The 27,985-nt window shown below is 44.8% G+C and overlaps 1 protein-coding gene across 2 annotated transcripts in view; it reads right to left on the bottom strand.

Annotated features, from left to right (window-relative positions):
- Nucleotides 1–27,985, bottom strand: part of LOC126413891 (uncharacterized) — an 870,590-nt gene that overhangs the window by 111,266 nt on the left and 731,339 nt on the right. For both annotated transcript variants that reach the window (XM_050083304.1, XM_050083303.1), the window contains exon 6: nucleotides 13,432–13,465. In XM_050083304.1, the coding sequence (XP_049939261.1) occupies nucleotides 13,432–13,465 (34 nt within the window). The remainder of the gene's footprint in view (nucleotides 1–13,431; nucleotides 13,466–27,985) is intronic.

The following is a 27,985-nucleotide window of genomic DNA, read 5'->3' as shown; positions in this document are numbered from 1 at the left end:
GGAGCGTAAACATTGGACGACTGAACAGTGGAAAAACGTTGTGTGGAGTGACGAATTACGGTACACAATGTGGCGATCGGATGACAGGGGTGGGTATGGCGAATGGCCGGTGAACGTCGTCTACCAGCGTGTGTCGTGCCAACAGTAAAATTCGGAGGCGGTGGTGTTATGGTGTGGTAGTGCTCTTCATGGAGGGGGTTTGCACCCCTTGTTGTTTGGCGTGGCACTATCACAGCACAGGCCTACATTGATGTTTTAACGAGCTTCTTGCTTCCCACTGTCGAAGAGCAATTCAGGGATGGCGATTGATCTTTGAACATGATCAAGCACCAGTTCATAATGAACGGCCTGTGGCGGAGTGGTTGTACGACAATAACATCCCTTTAATGGACTGGCCTGCACAGACTCATGACCTAAATCCTGCAGAACACCTTTGGGATATTTTGGAACGCCGATTTCGTGCCAGGCCTCACCGACCGACATCGATACCTCTCCTCAGTGCAGCACTCCGTGAAGAATGGGCTGCCATTCCCCAAGAAACCTTCCAGCACCTGATTGAACGTATGCGTGCGATATCGGGAGCCGTCATCAAGGATAAGGGTGGGCCAACATGATACTGAATTCCAGCATTACCTATGGAGGGCGCCACGAACTTGTAAGTCATTTTCAGCCAGGTGTCGGAATACTTTTGATCACATAGTTATCAGTGTATGGTGTTGCATCTCCTGTGGCCTGGATGTATGCACTGATTCGGTTATGAAGGAAGTCGTACACCATTTGCATCCTCTACCGAGGAAAGATGGTCCAAAACTGTTATCCTGGCTATTGGTAATTGGACTGTATTAGGTGCGAGCTGACCCCACACATATTCCATTGCCGACATATGTACGGTCCTTGCTGCCCCATCCATGTACCTCAACATCACGCATTTCATAGAGACACATGCCATGCGCAGACGATCTTTGTCCGATTGAAAAATGGCGCCACTATAATGTCACATGACTGATAACACATAGAGACGGTCTTTCCGGACGTGCCGGTGAACCATCAGCCTTCCCTCAATCACTACCAGCCATGAAATGGAGTCATACGCGATGTGTCCACACGCAATGATTCCAGGAGTAATACCGCTATGCTTCTCCGATACACTGGAAGAATGGAACCTCGTCCTAGGTCGCCATCATACTCGCATTCAGAGCAGTGTAAAACCGCAGTTCGTCGCTGGACACAATGCCAAACCACAGGTGTTAAGGGCAGCCTACATCTTGGGCAGTGCTTACTTAGTCCAGCTACCACTAGTCTCCGACCAATGGTGCGGCATGACACAATGTTGCAGTGAGTCTATTACTTATTCTCGTGCGGCAGGCGTAGATGTGAACGAATTATGGTGTGCTTTCTGAACAGTAGGCAATCCTCCCTTGTGGTGGTCGGACGTCGTCGACTTGAACCTTAACGAAGAGTATGTCTGCCGTCACGATACCGTGCAGTCCAACATCAGGCAACTGTCACATCCGAATGTTCCACAAATCTGGCTGTTGCACGATTAGACTAGCCCTCTAAATAGAGTTCCACAATCAGGTTCCTTTCGAAATATATCAGGTCCTGATAAATCTGTCTCATACGAGTACGCGCATCTTCGTGTCCTCCACAGTAACAATTCAACATCTGACGATATTCGCGTTCCTTATGTACTCTACCGGGCCTGGTAACAGCACTAAACACGACCAACACTAAAACATTCTGGTGGCCGCTCTGCATGTCACAGGGAAGTGGAACTCTAATCATTTACATAACCGCTGACGATATTTACGTGTACGAAGTTATATTGATATCCGGTCATGTATTCTGGGTGTCCTTTGCGAATCCTGCTTCGGGCATGGATGTGTGTGATGTCCTTAGGTTAGTTAGGTTTAAGTAGTTCTAAGTTGTAGGGGACTGATGACGTCAGATGTGAAGTCCCATAGTGCTCAGAGCCATTTGAACTATGTACTGTTCTAATTATGAGCAAAACAAACGAAAAACAAAGAGAAGTCGTCAGCTACCAGGTTATTTCTCACAAATTCATTTCTTTCTTTCCCTACCAATGCTACCAATACCATCGACAACCCTACAGTTTTTTACGTTATTTATGTATTCCACCAAAACGAGCGAACCGTAGGTTTGGTAGAGCGCAACTCTAGTAATAGGGAACATGCAGGAAATACGACATGAGTAGAAAATAGGGCAGTGCTTACTCGCTATGGCAGGAACAGCGACGATTTCTGCTACAGTGAAATGCCGTGTTACAGTAATGATCAACACTAACAGGTTGCTTTAGAACTGCTACTTGGTGTAGAACTGCTACTTGGTGGACCTACCAGAAGAATACACAGCTGATCTATTACACTGCAGCACACACTGCAGTTATTTTTCATCGTTTCTTTCCAGGCGTTGCCCCAGTATTAAACGGTCCACGAGAAACAACCAGGTAACATCAAAAGTGCACAGGGCAATTATCGGTGCAGACCTGTTTTACTAGATGTCTAAGTGTAAATACAGGGTTATTACAAATGAGTGAAGCGATTTCACAGCTCTACAATAACTTTATTATTTGAGATATTTTCACAATGCTTTGCACACACATACAAAAACTCAAAAAGTTTTTTTAGGCATTCACAAATGTTCGATATGTGCCCTTTTAGTGATTCGGCAGACATCAAGCCGATAATCAAGTTCCTCCCACACTCGGCGCAGCATGTCCCCATCAATGAGTTCGAAAGCATCGTTGATGCGAGCTCGCAGTTCTGGCACGTTTCTTGGTAGAGGAGGTTTAAACACTGAATCTTTCACATAACCCCACAGAAAGAAATCGCATGAGGTTAAGTCGGGAGAGCGTGGAGGCCATGACATGAACTGCTGATCATGATCTCCACCACGACCGATCCATCGGTTTTCCAATCTCCTGTTTAAGAAATGCCGAACATTATGATGGAAGTGCGGTGGAGCACCATCCTGTTGAAAGATGAATTCGGCGCTGTCGGCCTCCAGTTGTGGCATGAGCCAATTTTCCAGCATGTCCAGATACACGTGTCCTATAACGTTTTTTTCGCAGAAGAAAAAGGGGCCGTAAACTTTAAACCGTGAGATTGCACAAAACACGTTAACTTTTGGTGAATTGCGAAGTTGCTGCACGAATGCGTGAGGATGCTCTACTGCCCAGATTCGCACATTGTGTCTGTTCACTTCACCATTAAGAAAAAATGTTGCTTCATCACTGAAAACAAGTTTCGCACTGAACACATCCTCTACCATGTGCTGTTGCAACCGCGCCGAAAATTCAAAGCGTTTGACTTTGTCATCGGGTGTCAGGGCTTGTAGCAATTGTAAACGGTAAGGCTTCTTCTTTAGCCTTTTCCGTAAGATATTCCAAACCGTCGGCTGTGGTACGTTTAGCTCCCTGCTTGCTTTACTCGTCGACTTCCGCGGGCTACGCGTGAAACTTGTCCGCACGCGTTCAACCGTTTCTTCGCTCACTGCAGGCCGACCCGTTGATTTCCCCTTACAGAGGCATCCAGAAGCTTTAAACTGCGCATGCCATCGCCGAATGGAGTTAGCAGTTGGTGGATCTTTGTTGAACTTCACCCTGAAGTGTCGTTGCACTGTTATGACTGACTGATGTGAGTGCATTTCAAGCACGACATACGCTTTCTCGGCTCCTGTCCCCATTTTGTCTCACTGCGCTCTCGAGCGCTCTGGACGCAGAAACCTGAAGTGCGGCTTCAGCCGAACAAAACTTTATGAGTTTTTCTACGTATCTGTAGTGTGTCGTGACCATATGTCAATGAATGGAGCTACAGTGAATTTATGAAATCGCTTCAATCATTTGTAATAGCTCTGTATAGGTGGTAACTAATACCGGGCGAAACCAACATTTAACGCGTAAAAGATGCTGGATTACCTTTACAACTTTCAAAAAGAAAACACGACAAGCGCCAGCCATCCGTGTGGCATGTTGTTTCCGGGAAGAGCTTGGGCCGCCGAAGGCAGCAGCTGGCAGCCGCGCCGGAAGTGACGTCACATCAGGCTTGGGCACGAGCGAGCAGCAACAGCAACAGGTGTTGGCTGTTCGCGCCACAGCTACCTCCGGACAAGTCTGCCTCGCAGGGGCGTCACAGGAGCTCTCTCCTGTACCTGAAAATACTGCATGCTCCTCCTCCCTACCTGCCGCTAGACACATCCAGTACGAACTTTGGTTCAGTTTCTCTTGAGAATACGCATCAGGAATCTCCTTGTAACTAAACAGAGAGGCACACAAAATTACCAACATGATGATGAAGTCCCACACTCTTGGACAGAGCTTAGGGGAACGATGCGGGAGACGCGCACCGCCGTGCTAGGCAAGGTCCTAGTGGAGGTGGTTTGCCATTGCCTTCCTCCGACCGTAATGATGATGATGATGATGAAGACGACACAACAACACCCAGTCATCTCGGGGCAGGAAAAATCCCTGACCCGCCGGGAATCGAACCCGGGACCCCGTGCTCGGGAAGCGAGAACGCTACCGCGAGACCACGAGCTGCGGACATAAGGAGTCATTTCTGAATAAGTTTGTTTTTATCAGCGAAGGTTGCGCAGATGACGTAGCGCATCTGCAATTACATATACAACTATGACAAAAAAGAACCGTTGTTAACACAGCGAGGTTATACAGCCTTTTCGACAAGACATCAATCTTTTTGGTGGATTTCTTAAGGCTAGCAGCGCGTTTCACTCATCTTCCGTGTTGCCCACATTAGCTAGATTTCCTTAATCGTCTCAGTACCCACTGATCATCTACCGCACACGTTCCGGTAATACGCAGGACACCTTGTAGCTTGTCTTGTCATACGGACCCAATATTTTCCTGCATAATATTTACGACGGGCATCGTCCGCTGCTTGAGATAGGGCCACAGGAACATATTTTAATCGGTTAAGTGACACACAATTCATCGTCTGTATGACTGGATATTTATCATTGATGATGGTTTCGTCAATTGAAGTGGGCCGAGAACTTTGCCTAGCCATCCCAGCTGTTACCTTGTGGCTTAATGTAATAGCTACCTAAATCGTACGACAGAGATTATATACAGCAGAAGATGCAACTTAAAAAGTTAGGCAACCCGTTTTACGAGACTCCAATCGACTTCAATAAACACACCTATTGCGGACTACTGGGCTTTTCACTCACTTTTATATTTTAAAAGTTTTAACCCCTGTCTGTAAACACCTGTTTTATACTGCATGAATTGTCAGTTAATTATGCATGTCGCCTTAAGGGACCATTATTGTGTGTGCCACAACCATATTCAGTGCGTGGTGACCCGCCTTAGGGTCTCCAAGTGGATTGTAAGGTCGATAGTCTTACGCGATGGCGCGTATCTGAAAAATGTATGAATCCGTTCTTCAGCTCTTGCAGGCAGACATAGACAGGCAGACACACCAAGTCCACCCCCCCCCCCCCACACACACACACGAGAGAGAGAGAGAGAGAGAATAACAACATCCTTCGCAATTTCTGCACGACGGCGACTAGAGTTAATCGCAACTTCTGTCTGCATAATTTCATATTGATCTACAGCGATATGACAACCATGCAGTATGTGAGCACAGCAACAACAGTAATAATTTGGCATCCGATAACTGGTAAATGACAGCATGAAGTTGACGGAAAATTTTGTATTTGAAACTGATTCACCATCTGCAGAAGCTAAAGTGAGTCCAACATAGTCCCAGTGGTAGTAAGTCCTTTACGGTCCTGACTTACCTTCCCCGTATCTTATAACCGGCAGAACTACAGTTTTACGCAAACTTGACGTTATGGAGCAAACTGCCACTGTGACATACATAAGACGTGAATCATAAATGGTCAGAACTTACAAAATATAACTTTTTTCAATACTTAGATTTCTTCTAGTCTTTTGTACTATACAGTGGGCCACAAATGGTTATGGCAAACTTTCAGGGAACATTTCTCACACATAGAGGAATTAAATATGTCATATGGACATGGGTCCGGAAACGCTTTATTTCCATATTACAGCTCATTTTCTGCTTCTCTTCACAATCACATTGATCATGGGAAACAAATTCTGAGCATAGGTACACTTTCTGCGTGGGTACACTTCAGTGAATTGTTCATTAAACAATATATAAACCCTGCCTTCAGTGCAGAAGTGCTACTCACGAATGAAGCTTCGTTTCAACGTGATCAGATTGTACATTTTCACAATCAGCACGTATGGGATGTCCATAATGCTCACTAAACGACGCAGGTACGTCGCGAACAAAGATTTTCTGTCAATGTTTGGGAAGGCATTGTTGGTGAATGTTTGTAAGAGCCTCGTGTTCTTTCACCCGGGTTCCACGGAGAAACTTACCATAATTACTTACAGACTACTCTACCTGTTCTGCTAGAACTTGTGCTTTAAGAGTGCGACAAAATGTGTACTTCACGCAGGATGGAGCCCTTCCTCATTTCAGCGTTAATGTTGGTAAGGTTTTAAATAACAGATTTCGTCAAAGACGGTTAGGTAGAGGTGGACCAGTTGCTTGGCCTCCACAGGCCCCGGACCTCACCTCAATAGACTTTTATTTGTGGAGTTTGAAAGCACTTGTCTAAGGAACCCCGTTACAAGATAAACAGTCTTCGTACCAGTACTGTGAAGGCTGTGAAAGAATACACAGTTTTCCAGGGGATCAGCGCATCAGGGATCAAAGCGACGGCGGGTTGGTGCATGTATCCTTACTAACGAAGGGCATTTTGAACATTTCTTTAAGGAAAGTGTTTCAAACTGTGCTGATAAGTTCATTATTGTTATTTATGTCATTATGAAGTGAAGTAGAAAATAAGCTTTAACACGGAAACAGAGCATTTCCGAACCCACGTCCATGTACCACGTATCTTCCTCTAGGTGTGAGGAAAGTTTCGTAAGAGTTTGGCAATACCCTTTTGTTACACGCTATATAGAATGAGCAGTAATTTTATCTATCACGCCTAGTGTTTACATTTCGCGAACAAACAATACATGATACTGCACCGTGCATGTGTTAGAGCTTCTCAAATTGTAATATTAGTTGTAAATGGATCTACACAACTAATACCGCGAGAAAATGCAAGTAATTCGGATTCAAGCAGCATATGTGGCGTCAATACGCCCGCGACCGCTCGCTCGCTGGCTTGTTCTCCCCAGTATAGATTGCGTAAAAACTGATGAAGCTCGATAAGCCACGGGCAAGACGTGCACAGAAGTTCTGGTCGTTTCCGGTCACAGGTGGCTGGCAGCAAGCTTAAGGTGACACGAACTCACACCGACAGTGATACACCAGAATGCAATGCCCGACTCAGCTATAACAGTGCCAAGATTCGACAAGATTTCATAATGAAACTTGCGTGAGAATACTCTGTTTAGCTTTAGATTTCGACGGAGAACGGGCAAACAAGTACGACATACTTAATTGGACGCCGTCGCTAGCATCCCTTCACATGGTTCGAAGAACTGCTGTCAATGGTCGCTAATACGCATGAAGTCGTATGCAGTAATAAAAACAGATTCGTATGGTATTGTTGGTTGGGAGACCTGGAGGGGTAGCTTCAATACCTTCCCTCACGTTGTGTGACAGCTGTGTCGTAATTGTACCTGTTAAGAGCAATGCGAGTAGTGTGACGTCATTTTTGTATTGAGTGACGATGAAAGAAGGGAGAGGGTGAAGTTCGGTGTCGGCTCGAAGCCGAGTCCTCTCGAATAGCACCGAAGGGCCGCCAAGCTTAAAGTCCCTCTCCACTTGACAATGCGGAGATGTTTCGAATTTAATCCTCGGTATAAACGGAAAGTCTGGTGATCAGGAACCTCTTCACCTGTTATCGACCAAATAACAACGCTGTAAATGTTCTCCAACAACCCGAGTCAGCGGCACTGATAACTGAACATAGCAAGATGACTTGCCGAATTACCGCACCACTAGAACGAAGCCACGGTGTTGCAAAGCCGAAAACATTTAAAAACCGATTCATTCTGATGTTTCCTTTTCTTTTTACCTACCATCCCCTACCAAAAAGATCAGAGCGGGCTGTTGCCGTTCTTTTCAGTCAATTCCTAGCGAGCTGGGAATACGAAAAATAATTGTTCCACTGGAAACTACTGTCAGGAAATTTACGGTTTCGGCATTCATTTGATAACTAAGGTAAACTTCCTGAGAGCCGTAATCGAATCTGGGAAATTTTAACAGCGTTTAAATTGTCTTGGGACAAAGTTGTCCATTGTCCTTCATAAAGATAAAAAACTGTGTATGTGTGTGTGTGTGTGTGTGTGTAACAGCACTGGGTGCATTATTCGTCTGTAGCGTGGTGGAATTCCACGCCACAAAAGTAGTTCACCGTTCCTGAAACTGTATCGGTGCGCTAAAGCATCAATTTTCACTAAACACAAAGCATACGCTAGGTGCAAGGTACAAATTGTTGAGGCTTCTATGGCCGCCTGTTAATGTAACGCCTGTTGTTTCGTTTCGTGATCTTCGAGGGCTGTTTGTTTTATGATTTTTCTGACACTGCAGTATACTGACAATTTTTACTTTTGGACCGTCTTATTACAATTCTCGTGCGATACCAGTTTCGTCATTATTTTTTACACGGCTTCTTCAGTGGCCTGGAATACGTACCTATTTTTGTTAATACTATTTAATTTGCATATTGAGACACTCAATACATCGTAATATTATACACAAATGAGGGCTACAGGACTACACAAGTTGAAGATTTTTCAGACGCATCCCCAGCACGAATAGCTGGCATTGTCACAGATTCCTCTCAATTGCGAGCCCGCTCCCAGGATGACTGACAATACTACGAACCATCAGATGGATCATCGAACAAGCGTTGTCCGAAAATTGCAATATGAAAGCCAACAGACAACACGTATTAGGAAGCTGCTCACCTGCATCCATTCACTCCGCTGCAGACAGGCCCAATCTGGGCGGGGGGGGGAGAGCAAACCGGGGTATCTGTCCTGGGCGGCATTTTCAGGGGGCGCCATGTTCACAGTCTTGTACAAAAAACCAACCTTGGTTCACAAAGCGCCTAGCACCCAGTGCCCGTTGGTCTATCAATAGTTCGTATGATCTCGGAAAGCATCACAGTTGGTTTTTGGACATTTTTAACACAGTCTAAGTTGATTTGTGAACGAATCTTAAGTTGATTTTGGAATGCGTGCACAGTGTATGTGGTGTCTCTGCCGGGGGAATCCCCGTCGCATGTAGAAATAAAAAACTTTCCAGCAGACAAAAGGCGACGGGGCTATACGAGCTGAGCCGAATAAACCCGAACGAGTGAATGCCAATCTCTGTTTGTTTATGTGGCTGATTGGGTGTGCGGATGATAAGGGCTGTTATAATTATTAGCGAAATCCATAGAATAAGACTACAGAGTGGAAATAAACGTCTAACATGAATAATAGGCACGGAAGATTACATATTATCTTCATGGTTTATCCAAGAAAATAATATTCTGACAGAAATTTTTTGCCAGATGGCTACACTATTAAGGGCCAGTTGTACAATCCCCGGTTAGCAGCCGCTTTAAGTTCTATTATCGGAATAGCGTGGAAAATGCGGTGTACGAACGTGAGAGAACGCCTGATCGGAGAATAAAAGCGGTATAATTGAACCGGTGATTCTGGCAGGGTTATCGAAGTTAACCCGAGCATAAGTTTTGACAAGGTTAGGAATAGTTACAGAATTAACGATGACAAGGTTGTTTGTTAGAACGAAGAAGGAAGAAAACGGGTACATCATACAAATTATATTGAAGAATACAACAATTCCAAATTTATATAAAAATTTCGTACTACTACTACTTTTCAATCTCATGCTTGAGAAACTGGAGCCTATAAGTGAAGTGTGAAACTATTTCCTAACATAAAACTTTTCGCTCGTAGTAGGCCTAATAGGCATTTGATATTGGTACTTCGTGAATTATATTGTCGTTTTATTTACGTAAATGAGATACACTAAAATGACCATTTGTGCTGAATCAGTCCCGTTTTTCTGGCGTGTGTTCCAATTGCTGCGATATTAGAAAGGCCTATTTCGTCTTGCCGGCAGGTGTGGCCGAGCGGTTCTAGGCGCTACAGTCTGGAACCGCGCGACCGCTACGGTCGCAGGTTCGAGTCCTGCTTCGAGCATGGATGTGTGTGATGTCCTTAGGTTAGTTAGGTTTAAGTAGTTCTAAGTTCTAGGGCACCAATGACCTCAGAAGTTAAGTCCCATAGTGCTCAGAGCCATTTGAACCTATTTCGTCTTATCTAGCAGACGCTGACAAAATAAACGTTATCAAATCGAGAAACCACACCAGTCTTGGGTGCTACTCGTATTAACAGTTTTTTCAGTATACACAACGACATTTTTATTTTTCACGTACCAAAATGTTTGACGTACTCTGATGAGGTAATAGATTGTTTTGCAAAAAGGAAAGCACGCCTTGTAAAGCTGTAGCAACATTAGAGAGACAAAAAATGCTGGGACCTACGGATTGAACAAATGTGTACTGTCTTGCTTGTTTCTTGTCGTTACTGGTTTTATGTTTCCTACATTTAATTGTATGTCACACAAAAGAGAAAGTTATTAGTTAATAGGCAATACAGGGTGCAATTTTTCTGAATAGTTCTTATTCTCCTGGTCACAAATAATCTCACCAAGTATTAATTGTGGGTCCTTTTCCCATTTCAAAATATACACGTTTGAATTCCACAGAGCGAAATACAGTGACGTGTGGTAGAAGAATACTGTGTGACGAGGCACAGCACTCCACTTTGACACATTTAAGACCGAATAACATGTCTCACATTTCCTCTAACATGTATGTTCTATATATAAAGCTCTTCACAAAAATAAGCGCTACAAAATGAACATATTTTTGAAAAATCGTTTTCTTTTTTTTTTAATTTTTGACGTCCTATATAAAACGCTCAAGGGTGGGTGGGTGGGGGAGTGGGGGGTGTGCCACTTTCAAGTTTTTACCCCAGTTCGAAAATAACATAGATCCGGGCTGGCTGCAGTGCCACAGATCAGAAGAATAAATCATCCTGTCATCGATACAGGTTCGCTATAAAATGAAGTAACATCCAAAAACCAGTCTCTGTTAACCCACCACACTCATCGGACAATAGATATCTGCTGAAACGAAATATGAAAGATATGGCACTCAACTGATGAAAATGTGCTAACTGCAAAACAGTTTACAAACGTATGGTGGAAGTATATTACACATAATGTAATCCGGTCGTTGATGACTGTACACTCTGGTGGATCGTAAAGAAAAGTAACTTGTCCTCAGTTTTCTCCGAAATTGACTTCATAAGATGAGAGTATTTATGTTTGTTGGATTTTTTGTCATATAACTTCCTCACACGAGATACAAGTACATGCAGTTACTGCCTGCACTAAATAACATCACACCCTCCTCCCCCCCCCCCCCATCCACAATTAAAATGAGTGCAGTATTGACTATCCCAAAAAATAACATACACCTTCATGCAAAGCCAACTACTGATGCAGAATAAATTGTGAGAAAGACTGGAGAATCGGCACCTGGTTACGCATCACGTATGTAGATGAACAGATTTGAAATAAGCGAACACTTAGCGTATCTTTAGAAGGGAATACTCTTCGTATTCTTGCATGGACCCTGTGAAAACATCTACGTAAAGCTGACATTTTGATTTGTAATGTAAAACAATTCACCAAGATCAAATCAATCTCCGAGACAGCACTCATCGTCAGTGTAGTCCATACCTGCGACCAGCACAGCTTACGATGAAGGACGCCAATGTGAAGAGTGGAAGGCTGGATGAGGAGTGTCTGTAAATAGGCACTTCTGGAATAAATTATATCCTTTCATTGCTTACGTCAGTGTACATCATTATCCTCTTGAACTATACTTAACATTCTGCAGGCGAAACTTGCACCACAGTTTGTCTTTTTTGTGTTAATTTTGAAATACTTTTTCCTCGCTTCATGACGCGCAGTGTACCATATGAATTTACAGTGATCGGCCAGAACATAATGAACACCGATCTACTATCGATATAAACCTGTCCAGGCTACAGCAGGGTCAGCTGGCGAGGAATGACTGCTAGTCAGATACACGCCCGATATACGTATCAGTGGGCGTGCTGTCCGTGCAGAATGGGGAAGATGCAAGAGTCTGATTGTGATGACCTGCAGACTCGGCACGAGCATTTCGGAAACTACACAAATTTTCGGGTGTTCCAGGAGTGCTGTGGTGAGTGTCTTCAACACGTGGTGAAACAAAGGTGAAACCACGTCCAGATGTCATGGGTTTGGGCGGCCATCCCTCATTACATATGCCGGACACTGTAGGATGGTCAGACGGGTAAAACAGGTCAGGCAGAGAACTGTGACGGAGCTAAAATCAGAGTTTAATGCTGGACAATGTACAAGTGAGTCTGAACACACAGTGCACTGCTCCTAACGATGGGCCGCTGCAGTCAATACCCATGCACATGCCAAAATTAACATCACGGGATTGGCAACTGCGATTAAAATGAGCGTGTGAACCTCGGCACTGGACTTCGGCGATGTGGCAGAGCGTTGCATGGTCTGATGAATTCCGATACATTCTTCACCATGCCAATGGGGCGACGCAAATCCGTAGTCTTCCAGGGGAACAACTCCGTGACACCTGTACTGCGGCGGCTCCATTATGCTCTGGGGAGCATTAACGTGGGAATCCATAGATCCAGTAGGGCTCGTGCAAGGCACCATTAACGGCCAAGGAGTATCGTACACTGGTTGCAGACCACACAACACCTCTTCATGACGATAATGTTTCCCGAAAGCAGTGGCAATTTTCATAATGCGCCAAGCCACAAGGTCACGAGTGTGATAGAGTGGTTCGAGGAACACAGTAGCAAGTTCCAATTGATGTGCTGGTTCCCCAACTCGCCAGATCCGAACCCGATCGTAGACATCTGGGATGTGATTGAACGTGGCGTCAGAGCTCATCGCCAGCCCCTCCCCGGAATTTACGGGAATTAGGTGAGTTGTGTGCAGATGTGGTGCCAACTTCCTCCAGCGACTTATCAAGGCCATACTGCTTCCATTCCACGACGCGTCGCCGCTGTTACCTGTGCCAAAGGTGGGCATACCAGCTATTAGGTACGTGGTCATAATGATCTGGCTGATCGATGCATCTATCCTCGTGAGTTATCCGTGCAAGTTTTCATGCAGGGAGAAACCTGACCGTCCTTTAGGTAGAGAGGAACATCAGAAAGTAAAAACGCGAAGCAGCTTGAAATCATACTGCCGCTTACAATAACTTGACATCCATTCTTCCTGTGGATGAAGCAAACACAGCTCACACAATTCACATCAATGTAAGCAGCAAGACTTTACTTACCAGAATACGGGTAACTACCAAATCTCAGCCGTACCTGGAAAACAAAGAAGAAAAATGTTAGAGAGAGGAAAAAACCACACGAAATTGATAACAAATTTCGAAATTTATTTTCTTTAGTTAGGTTTTTATTTATTACTAATTTTTCATTTACATCTGCGCTACATGGAAAACTGTAACGATGTGTGACTTAAAAATTGGATAAACGCCTTTGCACGTTACTTGTTTCAGTCTCTTATTATTGACACAGGAACTCCTTCTGCCCAGCGTTGTGCACCAACTCGACGTGACTTGGACTTCACACGCCGTTAGAAATCCCCCAGAGAAAAACTGAGGAATGCTGCCTCTATAGCCGTCCATAACTGAAAACTGTTGCCGGTGCAGGATTTTGTGCATGAACTGGATCTCTCCATTATGTCCCATAAAACTTCGATGGCATTCATGCCGGGCGATCTGGGCGACCAAATCATACGCTCGAATTGTCCAGAAGGTTCTTGAAACCAATCGCAAACAACTGTGCCCGGCGACGTAGAGCATTGTCATATATAAAAATTCCATCGTTTTGGAACATGAAGTCGGCGAATGGCTGCAAATGGTCTGCAAGAGGCTCAGTTGAACCAGAAGACCCACTCTATTCCGTGTAAACACAGCCCACACCATAGAGCCACCATCAGCTTGCGCACTGCCTTGTTGGCACCTTGGATCCATGGGGTCTGTGCCACAACCTGCTCTTACCAACCGAAATCGGGACTCATCTGACCAGGCCACGGTTTTCCAGTCGTCGAGGGTCCAACCAATACGATCTTGTAAGAAAATGAAACGCCAAAAGCTGTCCTTATGATCTTATTTATTGTGTAGCTACCAGTTTTGGCGCTTTAAGGCGACGTCTTCAGGCCATAGTTGACGGCGAAGGTGTTAACAAGATCCGTATACATTGGAGCGCCAAAGAAACTGGTATAGGCATGCGTATTCAAATGAAATGAAATGTCGTGTGGCTAGGGCCTCCCGTCGGGTAGACCGTTCGCCTGGTGCAGGTCTTTCGGCGACCTGCGAGTCGATGGGGATGAAATGATGATGATTAGGACAACACAACACCCAGTCCCTGAGCAGAGAAAATCTCCGACCCAGCCGGGAATCGAACCCGGGCCCTTAGGATTGACAGTCTGTCACGCTGACCACTCAGCTACCGAGGGCGGCGTATTCAAATACAAAGATATGTAAACTGACAGAATACGGCGCGGCGGTCCGCAACGCCTACGTAAGAGTCTTAGTCGGTGCACGAGTGATGGGACACAGCATATCCGAGGTAGCGATAAAGTGGGAAATTTCCATACGACCATTTCACGAGTGTGCCGTGAATACGAGGAATCCGCTAAAACATCAAATCTCCGACATCGTTGCGGCTGGAAAAAGATACTGCAAGAACGGGACCAACGGCGACTAAAGAGAATCATTCAACGTGACAGAAGTACAATCCTTCCGCAAATTGCTGCAGATTTCAATGCTGGGCCATCACCAAGTGTCAGCGTGCGACCCTTCAACGTAACATCACCGTTATGGGCTTTCGGACGCGAAGGCTCGCTCATGAGCCCAAGATGACTGAACGACAAAAGCTTTACGCCTCGCCTGGGCCCGTCAACACCGACATTGGACTGTTGATGACTGGAGACATGTTGCCTGATCGGACGATCTCGTTTCAAATTTTATCGAACGGATGGACGTGTACGGGTATGGAGACAACCTCATGAATCCATGGAACCTGCACGTCAGCAAGGGACTGTTCAAGCTGGTGAAGGCTTTGTAATGGTGTGGGGCGTGTGCAGTTTGGAGTGATATGGGACCCCTTATACGTCTAGATACGACTCTGACTGGTGACCCGTACGTAAGCATTCTGTCTGATCACCTGCATCGATTCAAATCCATTGTGCGTTCCGACAGACTAGGGAAATTTCAGCAAGACAATGCGACAACCCATACGTCCAGAATTGCTACAGAGTGGCTCCAGGTACACTATTCTGAGTTTAAACACTTCCGCTAGCCACCAGACTGTCCATACATGAATATTATTGAGCATAACTGGGATGCCTTGCAACGTGCCGTTCAGAAGATATCGCCACCCCCGCGTACTCTTACGGCTTTATGGACGGCCCTGCAGGATTGATGGTGTCAGTTCCCTTCAGCACTACGTCAGACGTCGTGTTGCGGCACTTCTGCGTGCTAGCAGGGGCGCTACACGATAATAGGTAGGTGTACCAGTTTCTTTGGCTCTTCAGTGTATATACCGCACCAATGGCCAACATAACTGGTTACATAGACTATCTGTAAACTTTGGTGTCCGCACGTTGATTGCTGGCCACTGATGCGGTATCTATGGATCAACTACGGCCAGAAGATGTCGCATTGTAGCGCCGAAACTGGTAGCTACACAATAACTAAGATCATAAGGACGGCTATAGGCGTTTCATTTTCTTACAACAGTAAACGGCCGTGGTCCCCAAGACTGCCCGTCAAAAGGATGGACATACAAGAAATATGATCATGAACACAGGAGAGGAGCTGCAGGAGATGTCGTGCTGTTAGCAAAGGCACTCGCGTCGGTCATCTGCTGCCATAGCCCATTAACGTCAAATTTCACCGCATTGTCCTAACGGATACGTTCGTCGGAAGTCCCACACTGATTTCTGCGGTTATTTTACGCATTGATGCTTTCAGTTAGCACTGACAACTCTACGCAAACGCCGATGCACTCAGTCGAAAAGCCCTAAATTGGTGGGGAAGGGACGCAGACCTTAATACAAAAACTGCTCCGCACATGGGGACGGCCTTCGTCCACACCCACGAGATTAACATGCTGTCTTCTCGTCATGGCGCTGATGCCCATGATGTCAAGCGCCCCTCACCTCAAATCATCATCATCGGTCGAAAAGAAAAGGACGTCGGCGATGGGGTTGTTCGTTGTGAGAGACAGTGCCTGAAATTTTGTATTCTCGGCACACTCTTGACACTGGGGATCTCGGAATATTGAATTCCATAACGATTTCTGAAATGGAATGCCCACTCGTCTAGCTCCAACTACCATACCGCGTTCACAGTCTGTTCATTCATGTTGTTTGGCCATAATCACGTCGCAAACTGTTTCACCTGAATCGCCTGAGTACAAATGGCAGCTCCGCCAATGCACTGTCCTTTCATGCCCTGTGCACGAGACACTACTGCCATCTGTATATGTGCGTATCGTTATCCCATGACTTTTGTCACTTCAGCGTCGAAGACGTGACTCGACATTTTCTACGTATTCCTTTCCTCATCAATTCTTCGGAGAATCCCCCCTTCCTTGTCAGCCTGTTTAATCTGTAGCATCTTTCTGTAACGTCGCATCTCACACGCTTCCAATCTCTCCTTTTCCGCAATCTTTGATCGATTTAACTGCTCCCTGTTTCGTTGGCGAAATGATATAGAAAGAGCAACCGTCTACGTGCTCCGTTTGAGACCGAGAATCCTCTGACTTTAATGTCGTGACCATTACACGAGATCCATCTAGAAGATGGAAATACAAAAATAGTATAAACATAATCATGATATGAAAGGCAGGAAGGATGGTATATAACGTTCCTTCAAGTACGAGTCTTGCCACACAACAATCTGTTTATGCGTACCTTGTATCTGTGGTGTGAATAAAAAACTTACAAAGAGGTTTTTTTCTATACTGTTATGTCAGAGTTTTCTTTGTTCCTTGCTATTATCGAGTTTTATCTATATTCTGCGAATCACTGTGTCGAGCGTGGTAGATGTACTTTTTACTGGGACAAATATAAAGGTTTCTTTCTAATTCATGATCCAATCGAGGGAGGGAAGTACGACGTCTTTGTATGAGCTATTACAAAGTATTTACTTCATTTTATGTGCACCAGCTCTAGGAGATAGATTCATAGGAAGCCAAAGAAAACTTGTAGTTTCTGCCTGGAAAGGCGGTTTGATGTCTTGTAAGTGGGTTCTTGGGAGAGGCACTATGTCTTTTGATAGTGTGTCTGGCAGCTTAGATTTTTTCAACAGTTCTTGTACACCCTCACGCTAACCAAATAAGCATGTGACCATTTGCATCACCTTCGTTTGTATACGCCGAATGTTCCCTCTTATTCCAGCCTGATGCAGGCCTCAGTATTGAAAAATAGGCTGTGTAAGTATTTTGTGTGCAATCTCACTTCGGATAACCTAGCAGTGAATTGCAGCCTGCAGTTTGCCTATGAGGCCATTGCAGTCATAACATTCTTTCTTTCTTCTGCTGATGCCTTGTCCCACACTTTCACAGGGTCGGCATGTTTAGGACGTGTTTGACAAGGTTAATTTTAAGGGATGGCCGGATGCCCTTCTTGCTGCCACCCTGTACCCCCCAGGATGGGATTTGTGTACCCCAGCTGTCTGCGTCTACTGTAATCCATGGAATAGTGCGAACGTGTTCAGATGTCTCCGAGTCGTGTAACTGACGCGGAACGTGGGGATCATCCTGGAATTCACCTAGCGGGATGTGGAAAACCGCCAAAAAACCACATTCAGGCTGGCCGGGCGGATTCGATCTGGGGTCGGCGCGCCTACCCGAGTGCAGGAACAGTGCATTAGTGCTCTCGGCTAACCTGACGGGTCGTTGCACTGATAACATTACACTCCGTTGTTTCCAAATATTTGTATAATGTGGGAAGCTCTTGTTGTGACTACTTAATCATGTAGTAAAGGATGTTACGATTTTACGTTTCGTTTATTGCTCAACTCGGCATTTCCTTAATACTAGGGTCTAGCACTACTCCAATATTTCGTCGAGTCGATGTTCAACTGGATATAACTACACTTCTTATTGGACAGTATTTTCTCACATATGACTGCATAAAATTTATGAAATCATTTTTACTACTTCAGTCACATTTTAGACGGGTTTTAGTAGCTATCTTCTGGTGCATTACAGCCATATGCACATTACAGTTATCTCAGGTACCAAAAGGATTATTTAATGGGTGCAATAGTGAGCTATGTACCGAAATTTAGCCTGTACAGAAAGTTTCATTTATTATACCATGTGTCTTAAGTGAGTTTCATGTTTAAATCATTTCATTACCGAATTAGTTACATTTTTTCTGGAAACTGATTTGGCTGCCACCGAGAGGACAGTAATTAACACAAAACCATCTCAAATAAGACTTTTATATTTAAATGTTAACCACATTCCAGAGACAGAAACTGCCAAGATACACTTATTTCAACTGCGAAGATGGCAAACAATGATGATACAGTTTTTTTACACAAGCATATTTGTCAGTTTGTCATGGCACTTATTCAACTGTATGATTATTAGGTATTTTTTGGTTATACAGTAATTTGAAATTTTAAAAAAAAATTCGCTACACAGCCTCACAGGCACACCCAGCAAACAATCCTCATCACACTTCAGATTAATGTACACGTAACTGTGATGCAGCCGGTGATGACAGGCTGCTGTTGAAACCTGTCACGCTAATAAATATTAATAAAAGGCAGTAGAATTTATTTCATAAATTTATAATACAGTCGCAGACCTCAAACAATTTCATTAACATGGATAAATTTAAACACTGCAAAAAAGGAAATGAATTACTCAGTTTTTGTGTCCTGAGGTTGAAACTGACGTGAAGCACTCGGAATAAATGACCCATAAGTCGATGGAAAGTTCTCTAATGTGACATCCCTTCTGATTCTTAATCTTCCTTTTTTTAATCTTTAAGAGCTTTACCTTACACAATTCTGACGTGTATCTACCTCTAATCCTTATTCCCATGGTTTATTGAGAGGCCTGAATGGGAGGCTTAAATGCCCTACGTGATAGGGAATGATACATTTTTATTATACTGCGAACTGCAGTTCTCGTCACGGGTGATTCATGGAGCGGTAGTGTAGTTCGAGCATAAACCCACATGGAAGTAGTTAAAAATTATCCTATCCGGTAGCGTTCGGTAAACATTAAGATGTAAAAGACGCGGCCTGCAGTTAGAGCCCATAATGGCTCAGGTAAAACGCCCTTCTTTGTGCGCGGTAATTCTGAACGGCCATAGTAACGATCGTGGGAATGCGCCGCGGAGGCGATGAATGGGAGCGGATCACAAAAAATGAAGGCAGGTCAGGAGCGGTCCGTTACAAGGCGCATGGCCCGCGGCAAAAACACCCCTCGCCACACACCAGGCGCAACGCGCGCCGCAGAGGGCGAGCGAAATACGCGACCATCCGCAAGTGGCGTGCCGGCCTCAAGCAGCCACGACCAACCACAGTCTAACCTCAATGGGAAGCACCGTAGCTGTGGTCCGTGCACTGCGGAAACCGCATAAGGAAAAAAACCGTGATGCTTGCTGCTCACTAATCATAAACATGTAATTTTAAATCTCAGGCTGCCAGCGAAGTAGTAGCGAAGTCTTGATGCCATTTTCCAACGAGTTTTGTTTCATCGCCTGACGAAAATTGCGTTTGTGCAGTCCACAAAAACTGCATTTACGAACATGTAGCAATCTCCTAAAACAACAGACGAATCAAAATAAGAACAAACTACGTCAGAATAATTCATCAGAGTAACAAGTGCTCAGATATGCGGAAACAGTTCTCTCTGCTGACGATGGAATTATTATAAACAAGCGCAATTGAGATACTGCAAACTTGAAAATGAAACTATCTTTTTTTTATCTGACAACTAGATCTCTGCATGTGGACTGTCACTGAACTGAGATAAAACACAATACTGTACATGCAATTCTACTGGGCATTAGGCTTGAGCACACCATTAGAAATAATGCATATGGGTAAATCAATAGATGAAACAGAATATCCTAAATTCTTGGGTGTTTACTTGACACGGGTACACTGATAAGAACCTAAATTCGAAGTCACGTGTTACATATCTTCTTAAACGTCTAAGCTCTACACCTTTTGAATTACGGATAATTGAAGATTTTGGAGAAGCAAATGTCCATAAATGGACTTACTTTTCCTATTATCATTCATTAATGTCTTATGACTACATTTTGTGGTAACTCGTCATTGAAGAAAAAGTTTTTGCCTGTAATAAGGCTACTATGTGGTACCCACTCTAGAATCTGTTGTAGACTCATGTTTAAACAGTTGGGTGTGCTGACAACAGTCTCACAGTACTTTACTCCATTACGAAGTTTGCTGTCCACAAGCTGTCATTACTAGTAACAGTCGAGAAATACCATACTACAGGGAGAAATAACTTATACTATCCTTCACCTGCCCTTAGTGTGACACTGAAAAGGAACGAGACATTCGGCCACAAACATCTTTAAGCAGTTGCTCAATGATGTAAGCCTTTATTTCATTGGCGGAAAATTACGTTGTGTGTTCGAAAATAACGTAATATGTGTTGTTTGAGACGTTCCCGGCGTAAACTGCCTTACTGGTTCACGGACGTCGCGTCGAATAACGCTGTACAAGCTGCATAATATTTCAGCGAGACAGCTGCTCGTCATCTTCAGGTGCTTACTGACGTGTTGCTGCAGTGACTCGCTAGGAAAGGATGTTTGTCATCATCAGTCATTCATCCATACAGCAGAGCATACACTGAGGCAAAGGCAACACTGATGCCGCTTATTAGGCTAGGAACAGGAGGAGAGGTGTTGTATTCGTGTGAGGACAATGTTGTTCTGTGACGTCTGCATTCATCACTGGTAAATGTTAATGATTTACTGGGTTATTCTCTTACATAAAGCAGGTGACTGTAGTATTATTGCAGGAAATGACTACTATTTTAATTATGTATTTCCTACCACTAACTGAACTACACAGCCGGCCGCGGTGGCCGTGCGGTTCTGGCGCTGCAGTCCGGAACCGCGGGACTGCTACGGTCGCAGGTTCGAATCCTGCCTCGGGCATGGGTGTGTGTGATGTCCTTAGGTTAGTTGGGTTTAAGTAGTTCTAAGTTCTAGGGGACTTATGACCTAAGATGTTGAGTCCCATAGTGCTCAGAGCCATTTGAACCATTTTTTGAACTACACATTTTCACTGTTATATAAATAGTGTTGTAAAACAATACAAAATCGTTACTGCGATCAGTCACTTCATTATTCATATCTATGCCACGTATTTAGATGTTCCTCTCACGTACCTTCAGGCGGACAAAGGAGACTGAAAGTATGTGTGTTTCTGCTGAACACAGCGTCGTCCTCTTATAAAATAATTATTATGTCTCATGTGATTCAGAATATGGCACCGAAGCCACACATTGTATGTGCTGTAACCAGCACAAATAAACAGAGGACGAAGTGTAAACTATCGGCATATTAACATTATTCCCAAGCTGTGACAAGTTATAAGACAACGGTGACCAAGTGTTCCGTATCACTGAAAATATATTTTACATTAACTATAAAACTTCAAAATGAACAGAAGCTTCACATAAATGACGTAAATATAAGTGCTACTCATTCAGTGCAATATTACTGTGAACTGCATGACAAACAGCATCATCTTGTCGTCTGGAAACGTCACGAACGACCAACCATGGACGATTTGCACTACAGTCTTGACAAAGTCATCATTGTTGATTTAATTTGTTTGTGTACTTATTCTTGCATATGAATCCAATGTATAATTTCATATTACAAGACGCTGAGCACTAAATAGCTTTAAAACATAGCTTTATATTATAGCTCCTCACTACACACACACACACACACACACACACACACACACACACACATAGGGTACTTATGAACAGACTACCTTTTGAGGATGACTGTAACTGTACGATAAGATACGGAATTTGGAAGTCAGGAAGCAGCCATCTTTTCAACAGACTCTGATAATTTCAGTGCAAGGCCATTAGCTATATAATTAATTCTAATGAATTTAGGCGTGAGTAACACTGAATTCCGTTTTCATTTCCAATATTGTTTAATTTAAAATCTTTTCCCATTCTTGGGCATGGTGAAAAGGGCGATTCTCCTCGAAACGGTTTTGCGGTCTCAAATTATGCTCGAAAATGTACTACATACACTTTCCGATTACTTGTTTCAGTGCGAAATCGGATGTGACAAAGGAGGATAGAATTAATTAAATACACATCTATTAAGTGAGAGGTAGTTAATTTGTAATTGTTACGGTTCTCCGTATTCCCTGTTACCGAAATGTTCCACAATTAGTTCTAACCGCAAGAGAGTTTCCCGTATATTTCGTGATATCATCTGCTTAGAACAGCTTCGTGGAAGGGGCGTAATACGAGCCATGAGTTGGCCACTCCGAGAGAGGCGTTTGCTAGTTTAGTCATTCGGACTCGACCCCAATGTTGGTGTGTTGGCAAGCCTGTCATCACGCTACGTCCTGACCGGGAAAGGCCCGACCAGGAATGCTGCGGCAGGGGGTGGGGGGAGGGGGAGGAAGAGCGCCGTAAATAATTCAGCGACCAGCACTCGGCAGCCGCTACCCAGTTCCGGCGCCTGCTGACACCGCCTGCCTGCTGCTTAACCGTAGTCGGTGGACTATCAAACAGCTGTTCCCGGGGCAAACAATGTTCAACCTGAGTATCGCACACTGTGGCGAAGTGGTCAATCCACCCGACGTATGTCGGGTGCGAGTGGCGATTAAATCCCAGTCCGTCCAACAAGATTTGCCCGTTCCTAAATCGTTTCTACGGAATGACGGAAAAGTACACTTTTAAAAAGCGTGTCCAATTTACTGCGCTATCCTCGACGTGTTCGAGCCTGTACTCCTCTTTAATCTGCGGAGTAGGCACATTGTCCCGTCAACCGTCTGCATGACCGACATGTAGCCTATAGGACATAGCAAACTTGCAATGTGTTGACCTCAAAATACTGTCTGTTAACAGATTACGTAAACAATGGCGGACACCAGTGACGTAAACAATGGAGGACACCAGTGATTGCACCACTGAAAATCGCGTAATTGCAGGCAATTGGTTCCATGAATGGCCAAGAGCTGGACAATCGTTGGAACAACTGCGTTTGAACTTCCAAATGCGACTCAGGCGTGAATCTCCTCCAACGAGAACACTTCTGCGGCAGGAGCAAAAGCTTTTTACTATCGCTAGTGTACAGGATAAACCTAAAAGTGGTCGACCACTAACAAGAGAGGAACAACACAGAGAGGTCGCAGCACCTCCGGAAAATTCACAAATGAGGTCGACAGCTGACACGGAAAAGATCACTGGCTCAGAGTGCGCCAAGGTCAGTCTTGTGCAAGCATACGAAAGAGGGCTTACAATTACGCGTTTATCTAAGGAAGAAAGGATCTAACGTCCAGTCGACGTCGAAAGAGACAGAGCACAACTTCGGATGGTTTCAAAGATAGGAAAGGAAGTCGACTGTGCCTTTCAAATGAACCATAACATCTGCCTGGAGCGATTTAGGGAAATCATGAAAACCTAAACCTGGATGGCTGAACGCGGACTCGAACCGCCGTACTTCCGAATGGGCGTCCTGTGTGCTAACCATCGCACCACCTTGCTTAGTGCGCATATCGTCCGGGAAACGTTGGAAGGACGAAGGATGCACTTCTTCAGTCTCTGACACAATTCCGAAGAGTGGGAAAGTGAACTGTAGCGATGAAGGTGTTACTTACCGGAGTTCCAGGTCACAAAATGTTGTCTTTTGGGGTCCATACACAACATACATTTTTATGAGGAGGTGAAGAATAAACCTCCACACATTACGGTGCAAATTTTTCTGATGGTGCCATAGACCAACATAAATATCTTTAGACGGTACGGCCCTAGTTCATACTCAGATTGGAAGGACAAGGGATGAGAGAGGACCTATAGTTTCAGTAAGGTGTAGTACTTCCCCATTTTGCTATTTCGGTGCAGGTATGTCTGAGAAAAAGATTGAATAATCAACGAAATAATAACATTCTACGAGTCGGGGCGTGGAATGTCAGAAGCTTGAACGTGGTAGGGAAACTAGAAAATCTGAAAAGGGAAATGCAAAGGTTCAATCTAGATATAGTAGGAGACGGTGAAGTGAAGTGGAAAGAAGACAAGGATTCCTGTGGGTGCAATGTTGCCTGACAACACTGTCAGTATATACGCTGAAGGAAAAAACTGCCAACACCAAGAAAGAGGTAATGAAGAGCAACCAAATTCCGGGAGAACATTTGTCTAAGTAACATATTTAACTGATTAACGTTGCAAATTCACAGGTTAATGTAAGCGCGAGAAAAGCTATTGCACATGTGAAATGCTAGTACTTTAACAACTATATAACCGCCAGAACGTTGACTGCAAGCATGCAAACGTGCATGCATTGCGTCCTATATGTGCCGGATGTCATTTTGTGGGATGTAGTGCCTTGATTGTTGCACTCGGTCAGTCAACACAGGAACGGTAATTGCTGGTTCTGGATGACCCCCGAGTTGTCGTCCGACGAGGTCCATTACGTGCTCGATTGGAGACAGATCTGGTGATCAAGCAGGCCAAGGCAACATGTTGACACTTTGTAGAGCATGTTGGGTTACGACAAAGGTATGTGAGCGAACATTATTCTATGGGAAAACACTCCCTGGAATGCTGTTCATGAACGGCAGTACAACAGACCGAATCACCAAACTGGCTTACAAGTTTGCAGTCAGGGCGCGTGGGATAAACCAGAGAGTGCTCTTACTGTCATATGAAATGGCACCCCCCCCCCCCCCCCCACCATAGCTCCAGGTGGAGGTGAAGGTCCAGTGTGTTTAGGTCGCAGACAGCTTGATTGCATGCACTCACGTGGCCTCCTCCTAACCAACATCCATCCATCGCTGGCACAGAGGCACAAAGAGCTTCATCGGAAAACACAGGAGGCCTTCACTCCACTCTCCAATGAGCTCTCGCTTGACACTGAAGTCGAAAACGCCGGTGGTTTGGGGTCAGTCGAATGCATGCTAGGGTGCATCTGGTTCGGGGCCATCCTTGAAGCAATCTATCTGTAACAGTTCGTTGTGTCTCTGTGGTGCCAACTGCAGCTCAATTTGCTGCTGCTGACCCAGTATGAAGCGCTACAGCCATTAGCCGAACACGACCGTCTTCCCTCTCGGTAGAGCCACGTGGCAGTCCGGAAGCCGGTCTTCTTGTCACCATACCTACCCGTGACCATCGCTGCCAGAAATCATGTACTGTGCCAGGTTATCTGCCATATAGTCAAGGAACAGCTATCTTCTTGAATGAGATTTTCACTCTGCAGCGGAGTGTGCGCTGATATGAAACTTCCTGGCAGATTAAAACTGTGTGCTGGACTGAGACTCGAACTCGGGATTTGCCTTTCGCGGGCAAGTGCTCTACCAACTGAGCTACCGAAGCACGACCCACGCCCGGTACCCACAGCTTTACTTCTGCCAGTATTTCGTTTCCTACCTTCCAAACTTTACAGAAGCTCTCCTGCGAACCTTGCAGAACCAGCACTCCTGAAAGAAAGGATATAGCGGAGACATGGCTTAGCCACAGCCTGGGGAATGTTTCCAGAATGAGATTTTCACTCTGCAGCGGAGTGTGCGCTGATATGAAACTTCCGGGCAGATTAAAACTGTGTGCCCGACCGAGACTCGCACTCGCACCCGAGTTCGAGTCTCGGTCGGGCACACAGTTTTAATCTGCCAGGAAGTTTCAGCTATCTTCTTGTAGCCCTATTACATGACCTCGTTCAAACTCAGTGAACTGTTGATAATGGCGCCTTCCTTGTCTTAAAGGAATTCTGGATTAACATCTACTCATTACGTCCACTCTCAGCGGTTAACCAACTCTCATGAGACTTTAGATTGCGATGCAACGTCACCGATGTAGACCGATCTAACTGTCTTGGTGTAGGGATAAAATGTTCCTGTATCGCAATGACATTATTGTACCTCACGTTGACGGTGTGACTGTGGGATTTTAAGTCCCGTACCACCCTTCAGCGATGGAAGTTCAAGGATGACGGTAAAAAAAAAAAAAAATAAAATAAAATAAAAAAAACTACACAGATAGTTATAGTGGTGATTGTATCTCACGAGCGTTGCAGCGCGTGTTTAAAGCAAACCAGATTTTCATCCTCATAGTGGCGCTACTAGCACCACTCTTACGCTACTGGCGTGAAACTTAAACAGACGTCATCTTTCAGATGTAGAAACACGCCTATCAGGTTTCGTTCATCTGGCACAACTCCTTCGTAGTGCTGGGACTTTTTTCCGCGAGTGTATTATCGGCTATATGCAGTTTTTATGACCATCTAAACGTACGTTTACTTCACTCTCACGACGCCAACTCGATGGAGGCATGGCACACTTGTCGCACAATCTTCCCCAAATGTCGTTTTCCTAAATTAACCCAACACGGCTCTGCGAGAGCAACGTCGCTTCGCTTTCAAGGATTTTCATTTACGTTCTCGACCGTGTTTGATAAACACTACTGTACTGCACTGCAACTTCTCAATGGATTGTGGCATTTCTTTTTTTGGTTCTTCTCGCGACGTTCAAATGGCTCTAAGCACTATGGGACTAACATCTGAGGTCATCAGTCCCCTACAGCTTAGAACTTCTTAAACCTAACTAACCTAAGGACATCACACACATCCACGCCCGAGGCAGGATTCGAACCTGCGACCGTAGCGGTTCCATACTGAAGCGCCTAGAACCGCTCGGCCACTCTGGCCGGCTCTCGCAGCGTACTACAGTGCTGTGACGAGAGTATTTCGATGTGTACCAGTACTGCAACATATAACCGCACACAGATAACAGATTACTTACCGTATTTTACGTACTATAAGAAGCAATTTTTTTCTTCTAAAAATTGCCTCCGAAATTCAGGTGCGTCTTATACTCGAAATTAATATAAAAATGTCCAGTATTTGATTTAAAATTCCCGCCAGCCTTATGAATGGCCATATATTCGATCCTATCTCTGTCTGGCAACATTGGATCCAACTGTCAGTAGCAGTGGCCGATGCGACGAACTGAGCTGCGGGGATTCACAAGCCTCCCTCCGCCCCGCCATCACATACCCAGAACACTGTCTTGCCTGTTTTGCGTCACTGCAGTCTACGGTGCCGGCGAACTTGAAATGAAAGCCATTTGTGCTATCGGTAACAGTACAAAATTTTTGTTCCTAGACTGAAATTTTCACTCTACAGCGACGGGGCGTGAGTCGTGCTTGGCTAGCTCAGTTGGTAGAGCACTTGCCCACGAAAGACAAAGGTCCTGAGTTTGAGTCTCGGTCCGGCATACAGTTTTCATCTGCCAGGAAGTTTCATATCAGTGCACACTCCGCTGGAGAGTGAAAATTTCATTCTAGAAATATCCCCCAGGCTGTGGCTAAGCCATGTCTCCGCAATATCCTTTCTTCCAGGAGTGCTAATTCTGCAAGGTTCGCAGGACAGATTCTGTGAGGTTTGGAAGGTAGGAGACGAGGTATTGGCGGAATTAGAGCTGTGAGGACGGGGCGTGAGTCGTGCTTGGGTTGCTCAGTTGGTAGAGCACTTGCGAAAGGCAAATGTCCTAAGTTCGAGTCTCGGTCCAGCACACAGTTTTAATCTGCCAGGAAGTTTCAACATATTTGTTACTAGCTAAT

This window comes from Schistocerca serialis, chromosome 1, assembly GCF_023864345.2.
Source record: "Schistocerca serialis cubense isolate TAMUIC-IGC-003099 chromosome 1, iqSchSeri2.2, whole genome shotgun sequence".
NCBI lineage: Eukaryota > Metazoa > Arthropoda > Insecta > Orthoptera > Acrididae > Schistocerca > Schistocerca serialis.
Note: the sequence above shows the minus strand (reverse complement) of the source record. Positions and strands in the feature narration are given on the sequence as shown.